This window comes from Pteropus alecto, unplaced genomic scaffold (assembly GCF_000325575.1).
Source record: "Pteropus alecto unplaced genomic scaffold, ASM32557v1 scaffold24, whole genome shotgun sequence".
In the NCBI taxonomy this organism is placed as follows: domain Eukaryota; kingdom Metazoa; phylum Chordata; class Mammalia; order Chiroptera; family Pteropodidae; genus Pteropus; species Pteropus alecto.
The window spans coordinates 11,590,909-11,598,640 of NW_006439192.1; the positions used below are offsets into that span (position 1 = coordinate 11,590,909).

Sequence of the window (7,732 nt, forward strand, 5' to 3'; positions counted from 1 at the left end):
CCTGCGTCTCTCTTAGAACTTATGCCTCCCCCAGACTTCCAGGGCTTTCATTCTGGCTAGCTCACTAGCTCGGCCTACTTCCACAGGCTCTGTGGTGGAATGTTTCTCTCAGCCACACCCTTCTACTTTGTAGGACCCCTTTCCTGTTTGGGCCCCAGGAATACCCCTATTTCCTTTCCCTGGGAAAAGGGGAGCTGACTGCAGCCAAATGGTATGTCATATATGCACCCCTTCTTACTCATCACTTATTTACCTTTTCTTATCTTTGGTATCTTATGAATGTACGCCTAAGTATTATCCTTCCTGAATCTGGTTTAACACATCCTGTTATGCTTTTCCTATTCAAGAATTTACAAAACACATGAATGTCCTTTTCACCAGAAAGACAATTTTATAAATGGATACTTAAGGTTTTATACTTAACAATTTTTAAACATTCCTATCCCCCAAATTATTTTTAATATGTTAACTTCATAACCTTATCTCTTTGGAGCAATGGGATGTTTTCAACTATAAGAGTCTTCTGTTGTGATATTCTCTATATAAATTATTAATTTCTTACTTAATTTCTCTCCACCTAACTGATGGAACAATAAGCTTGTAGCAGACATAAAACTTGAATTTCCTAGAGTGGCTCCGTAGTGTAGTGGCTAGCACGTCTGCTTTACACGCAGAAGGTCCTGGGTTCGTACCCCAGGTGCAGCCACAGACCATACCCTGGGTGCGTCAGGCCCCAAAATGTGCCGGGCACAACCCCCCCCCGCCCCCCACAGTGTGGCCTGAGCACGTGGGAGGAGATGCTCCGCCTTCAGAGAACCAGTGCTTAAGAGGAGACAGGCAACTTCCGTAGGTCAGGGGTGGAAGTTGGGGTGGGGAGGTTAAAGAGGGGAAAAAAATAAAAATGAAAACTTGAATTTCCTATAGAAACTCAAATTCTATAAGCTTTTAATTGGTTTGAGTTTTCTTCTGGAAGAACAAGGAGCTTCGGAAAAGTTAATTGGCTAAGGCATTAGGCTCAAAAGCCCTACACAAAACTTGACCTTTTGTGTCTCTCTCTAGCAATTAAGAGTTAAATGAAGTGCTTTGTACTTATGGGAGAGGGGTCATGGATGATGGGAGGGATGAACCAAGTTCCTACTATTTTAACTGCTGGGAGGCTTATGAAATTCAGGGAAACCTAGAACTAGTACATGGGTTTTGTTGCTATCAAACCAGTTACTAATTTTACAGGTCAATCAGCCTCCTCTGCTTTCGCTGTTCAAATTTCATGTCTTTCCTCTCAGCCCCATCTAATTCTTAACCTTCACTCTAAGAATATTAAATTTAGACAGGCCCTCTGATAACATCTAACAGTCTTCCCAGCTGTACAGATGAGGAAACTAAAGTCCAGCAAGTGCAGAGCTTAGGCTATTAGGAAGTATGTATCACCTAAGTTCTAGAAAAATTGCAGTGACTCGTTCAGTTTTCCTCAGCCTTTCATGTCGGTGCCTCTCAAAGAGCTGCCATCGCTGTAGGGCATAATCCAATTCTCAAAGTTGCTCCTGTGGCCCATTCCCCACCAGTGTCAGTGCTTCCGCCCTGGGTTTTGGGCCAGTGGCCTTGGGCTACAAATTACTTTCTGTGTACATGACAAGTTGTGTATAAGGTGAAGGAGCATTTGGGTACAGAAACAGCTTTTAGAAGTAACTTTAAATTATTAAATTGCTAATAGGCATTGTACCCAGTCTAGAATTACAAAAATAAGTGGAAACCATCCTTGTCCTTATTTTCTATATAGAGGTAAAATGGGAAAGTATATCAAGAAAAATACACACTGGACACATATATATGTTCAAATACGACTCCTCTAAGCTGATGGGGGAAAAGAAGTAGTCTAGGGTACTACGTGTGTGAGAGAGTAATGAGGGTGAAAACTTAGCCCTTGGCCAAGTGAATGTAATTTAAGCTGAGACTGGATGATACATAAGAAGATCCCAAGGGTTTTAAAGAAATGAATGACAGACCTTTATTTTAGAAAGGTCAGAGTAAAGGTGTATGTGGGGGGCGGGGTGCAGAGCCTGGTTATTAACCTTTTCCCAGCACTCTGGGGTTGTGATGAGGCTCTGAGGGTTAAATTTATCTTTCTACTACATTGTGGGGCTGTTTATACACTGGCAGAATAGAATGTTTCTCACCAGTTATTTGTATATCAAGTTGTTTATAACTGATTCTGAAAACATTCTATAAAACAGATTGAATTTATTCCAGACTAAAGAAGCTATTAGCTTGATGAAGTGTAGATGACATACTTCACTAGCCTCATTCAATTGTACCATGACCATCTTTCTGTCCTCACCATCCTGACCTAGAGAGAAGTAAAAGGAAGCAAAACATGCTGGAGCTGAGACTGCTATGCCGACCTGTTTTAACTGACATTTTTTTTAGCAGGAACTTGGAATTTGCTGTTATCTCTGCCTGGAATGCTCTCTTTAAGTTCCCTGCTGGAGTATCACTTCCATCCTGACCACCTTTCCTAAAATACCATCTTTTTTCCTCCAGCCCTTGACCCTAGCTTATTCTTCATTTTCCTTGTATATATCTCTCACATTAGAGTATGTTAGTTTCACAAAGGCAGGGCCTGGAAATAATTTTGCTTTTCGAGGTATCCAAAAATGTGCCGACAAAGTGACAGGTGCCCTTACATTTCCTGGATGAATGATCTAGGTGATGAAGAGGAGGGTGGTGACTGAAGCATCTTTGACAGCACCTCCCACAGCCTCCGTGAGGGATGGACAGCATGTATGCTGAAAACCTCACCCCTCCTTAGTGAGGACGTGCCTCTAGATCACAGCAAGATCGCTGAACGGGTAGAGCAGGAGCTGAGTTAATGCAGTGTCTGCTCTACCTTCACAGATCCCTTGGTCCTCCAGCTGTAACTTGAGTAATCTTGAAAAGATTTCACCCATTAAATAACAACACATTCTTTGTAGGTAATTAGGATTATTAAAAATGAGTTGTGATGTCATATTATGGGTGTGAAGAGCTTGAGGCAAGGTGGCCATGCTATTTCACATTAGTGTTTTCACTGCGGTGTGGTTGCTTGGCTAGTTGGTATTAAGTTTAGGGTGAGTTCTCTCCCACAACAGCAACTACTGAGGCTCTGGCCTCCTCCAGCATCTTGAGTCTCAAGCCCATCCTCAGTTTGTGCTGCTGTGGCCAAGAAGAGCCCTCAGGCCTAAAACAGATCAGGCCTGATGGAGGAGTACCTTAACACACCATTTTGAATATCTGGTACAGCAAAAAGAAGTTTTTAATTTTTAAAGGGGGTGTTGGTTTTATTTCTGTCAACAGGACAAAAATAAGAGTTCTCTTGACAAATCTTAATTACCAGAGAGGAAGTGTTTTGAATATAAGCCAGTGGAGAATAACTGGGAAGGGAGGAAAACTAAAAACATACAAAACATCAGGCTTCCCTAGAAATATTTGGGATCATGATGCAGAAAAGATTCAATAGATTCGGTACTTGCCAGAAACCCAATATCTGTGTTGTCTGCTCGGATCTGGCTTCTCAGCCATTTAATCCCTGTTCTTTAAGGTAGCTGAAAAAAGCAGTGTTGCCTTTTCTCCATTGTGGCTTTCTTCCCTGGAGGAAGGCCCCTAACTCAGCTAGAAGGCAAGCTTTCCAAGGTCTGATTATGGGCTGCCAGTTAGGACTGAAATTTGAGTGAGGCACAGGCCCAGTGAAAGCCTGGCAGTCCCAAGGAGGGACCATTAAGAGCTTGTCATCTCCTGGGTGATCTTAGGAAATCAGTTTCAGGCCTCACTCCAGACCTTCAGAATCATAATTTGCATTTAAAAAAGATCTCCAGGTGATATGCCCACACTTTAAAGTATGGTTGCAAAAAGACAAGAACAGGTAATTCTAGTACAAAATGGGAAAGAAAGTGAATCTGTATTATCCCTTTCACTGCAATGGAGCAGCATGTGCTATTTAGTTGGTTCTGTAGTTCTCTATTATCAGCACTCACTGAACTGACCATTCCAACCTCTGAATTGTCTACCAAAAGCTGGTTTTAAAGATGAGACTCGATTCAATTAAAGTCACCTTGAAATCAACCACTTGGAATTAGAGCCTTGCTGGGGATTTAGTCCTGCTCATGGGACACACAGCTGCCTACCTGTGACTTTAGGCACCACTGTTACAAGAGGAAAAGATTTCTAGTCTCACCTAGAAAACTGGTGTTTCTAGTTTTTTCAACAATAGACTTGGCTTAACACAGAAAACAGCATGAACCTAAAAATAAAACAGTCAGGAATTTAAGTGGGGCCCATTGGCATCTTTTAGTAATCTTATGCTAAGAAGTGTGAAGATATGAGTGCTAGATTTCAGGAACAGTGCCTAGGCAGCCAGGAAATTGTTAGAAATGAAGGTTTAAACTTCCAAAGGTTGTACTGGAGATGAAAAAGCTTTGTCTGAAGCTCTTGTTTTCAAATTTTCTTTATAAATGAGAGATACACACACGTGTACTTTAACCTAACGTAATTAAGAAGTTCAATTTTGCACCAAATATTTAATGTGTAGTCTTCTATGTCTAGGGTGAGGTAGACAAAGGACAAAACATAGTATTAGTCCATTCATTCTCTTTCTTGCCTCTCAGAGAGAAACTCTGGTGTGACCTCAACTTTCACTTTAAAAATAAGTGATTAAAAAGATAAATCCTATTTATACATGAAGAAATGGAAATACGAATTAATCAGGTAATATCTATAAAAGCCACGAAAGCTGCTGGTATTTGCATGGCTTTACTTTTAAGAGCCTCATAGAAATATATTGGTCCTTGAGAGTTTGCATGAAAATGAAAAAAATACTTACCTTGATGCAAAGTTCATCTGCATTTCAGAATGTTTCAAGGCGACAGACAAATCGTTTTTGAGCCTCTATTTGCTGATTTTGATTTTTTGTTGTTATTGTCCTGGTCAACACGATGCAAAGTTGCTTACCTCCTTCAACCCAGTTATGAAAAGCCTGTCACCTTCTAAGAGTTAGGAAAACTAAACTCTAAAATAGAAAACCAAATCCAACCTAAACTAATCATTCAAGGAGTCTAGCTTTGAATCAGGATGGGGCGAATTACCCACAAGTGGGGCCCTAAACCAAGAGAGGCAGGGTCTTTGCCTCTGTGTAGGAAAGAATTCAAGCCCCAGAGTTAGAGACAAAAGGAAAGTTTATTAGAGAGTGGTCTCCTCTCAAAGCCAGAGAAAGAGACCCTGAATATTTGAGGAATCGGGGTTTTATATCTGCTTTTCCTTCCAGGGTACGGGTATACAGTGTTAAAGGCATGGGGAAGTAAAAAAAAGGAATCTTCCTAGGTTCCCCGCGGTCTGGCGGTATGCAGATCAGCCAGGTTCCTATGTCTGAATATAACCTGGTTTAATATTTGGTCAATTTTTGTAGTTCTCATGCCTCTTTCCTCTATGTTTGGCCATAGGAAAAGAAGATCGCCCTTCGAACCAGTTACAGGAACAAGAATACGTGTCCCGGGTTCCCACTTCAAGCCAGGCGTTTCCAGCATCAAGGTAACAGACAACTTCAAGGTTAAACCGTGGTGAGGCGAGTCCTTAATCACACACAGCTGGCCAGAGCAGGCTGCGGGGGCACTGTCTACAGGTCGGAGTCGCAGGGCAGGGAGCTGTGGCACGGCCGGGTGCTGCGCGAGGAGGCGCCCTGGGAGTCCGTCACCGTCTCCCCGTCGAGCACGTCCCCCGGGTTGTTGTAGGCCTTGGGCGGTGGCCGGGGCATGGGGAAGCCCACCTTGGGCTTGTTGGTGGCGCCAAACTCGGCGGGCCGCGGCCTGTGTTGGCCGTCGCTGTAGTATTTGATTGCGGGCGTAAGCGCGGGCTCGACATACACGGTGCTGATGCTGGGGCGGCGCGGGCTGCCAGCGGTTTTCTTGTGGGAGCGGTAACAATACTCCTCGCACCAGGGCGCGAAGCTGAGGGCCAGCGAGAAGCCGCCCAGCAACAGCAGGCAGCTGCCCAGGTAGCCCAGTACCAGGCTGTAGCTCACCTCCACGGTGACCGGGCTGGCTGGGGCGGGCAGGACGGCGCGGTCTGCCAGAAAGTGGTTGTACCAGGAGACTGGGATGAGGCTAAGGAGGCCCGCGAGGAAGAGCACCACGCCGGAGACGCCCGCCAGCAAGAAGCGGGGCTCGTCCTGCCAGCAGCGCACGCCGAGCGAAGCCAGCAGCAGCCCCAGGGCCGTGACAGCCAGTGACGTGACCATGAGTCCTCGAGCCACAACCACCGGCGTGGCTGCGAAGTAGCCCCACTTGTCCGTCTGGCCGCATTCACGCTCGCGGCTGCTCTGCTCGCGGCACATGTCCCACAAACCCTGGTACAGCACCACGTCCACAGGCTCGTTGAGGAAGCCCTTCACCAGCCTCCAGCCGGGCGCCAGGGTGCCCGTCAGGTTGAGCAGCAGCCCGCAGGGCGCGAGCACCATGCCCAGCGTCATCACCACCGGCGTCCGCATCCCCAGGCGCGGCGCTGCGCTCCCGCGGGACAGCGCACCTGCTGCCTTCTTAGCAGACGCCTTCTCGGCCCAGCGGCCTCGAGATCTCCCGCCCGGGCGCGTCCGGAGTAACCTCGGGCTTCGGCCCCTGAAGTTGGCACGGGCGCCGCCGCGGGCTGGGGGCCTGCACACTGCTCTCTCCGGCTGCTCTCGGGCTCAGGCGCAAGACCGTCTCCACTACGCGGATCGCCCCTAGTTTCTTCTTCGCGTCTCAGCCGCTCCGCCCTCCTCCAGGCCGCTGTCCGCAATCGAAACCACTCGCGGGCGGGTCTGGCCGAAACCACGGTCCAAAGTGCGGGCGCCCAGAAACGACTGCCCAGGCCAAACCCGTCCCGGTGGGAGGGGCGAGAAGGAAGCGGCGCGCTCTTGGGAGCGCAAAAAAACCCGTCTCCGCGGCAGGGCTACTCTGGGACCTAGCAAAGGTCGCCCCGCCCTGGCCCTTCCCGCGGGACGTGGGCGGGGAAGGAAAGAGGCGGTGCGGCGGCGTTGTCCGTCGCGAGTTGGGTCAGTGCGCAGCTTCCCTAGTTCTCAGCGGATCTCTGTTGCACAAGTTTTTCTCCCCTCCCTGACCGCAGGCTTTGCAGCGTACCCTCTCCTCCCTTCACTCCCAGCGGGGACCTGCTAGTTCCTCTAAGTTTTACGCTGTTGACCTGCAGCCATTCGCAGGTGAGTGGGAGGCGCCTTCTCTCCTCGCGCTGCGGAGATGCACCAGGGTCTACCTGATCGCGAAGAGTGCCCCAGGGCATTGCACAGATAATTTTATTAAATAAACCTCGTTTAATGTGCTCGATGAAGGCTCCATACTCCAGATTACGTTAAACTCAAAAGAAACAAAGTGAATGTGTTTCTGGATGAGGACTTACAGTGGATTTTCTTTTCTTTTTCAGCTTTGCGAAAGATATTGAAGCGGACCATTAAAAAAAATGCTGCTATGGGATGTCCTGTCTAGCACACTTTTCGGGTTTATCTAATTATATAGGGTCCTGTGGCTTTTCATTGTTTTTGAGTTAGTTTACAACTCTGTAAATTGCAGAAAACCTGTAGTCGTGCAAATAATTTTTGTCCGTAGAAATGCACTTGAGTTTGTTAGTAGAATGTAAACGATTACTGCCCAGTTACAGACTAGTGTGGCATTGATTGTAAATTTTAGCTCTCCTATTTGCCTGGGTGAGTGTTTTTTGC

General features: G+C 46.8%; 1 protein-coding gene across 1 annotated transcript; it reads right to left on the reverse strand.

Moving 5' to 3' along the window:
• Positions 1-5,341: 5,341 nt before the first annotated feature.
• CLDN23 (claudin 23) lies at positions 5,342-7,003 on the reverse strand. The gene has a single exon (XM_006916349.3). It carries the CDS (start codon positions 6,509-6,511, stop codon positions 5,642-5,644), a length of 870 nt encoding a protein of 289 aa, XP_006916411.1. The 5' UTR covers positions 6,512-7,003; the 3' UTR covers positions 5,342-5,641.
• Between the last annotated feature and the right edge of the window lie 729 nt (positions 7,004-7,732).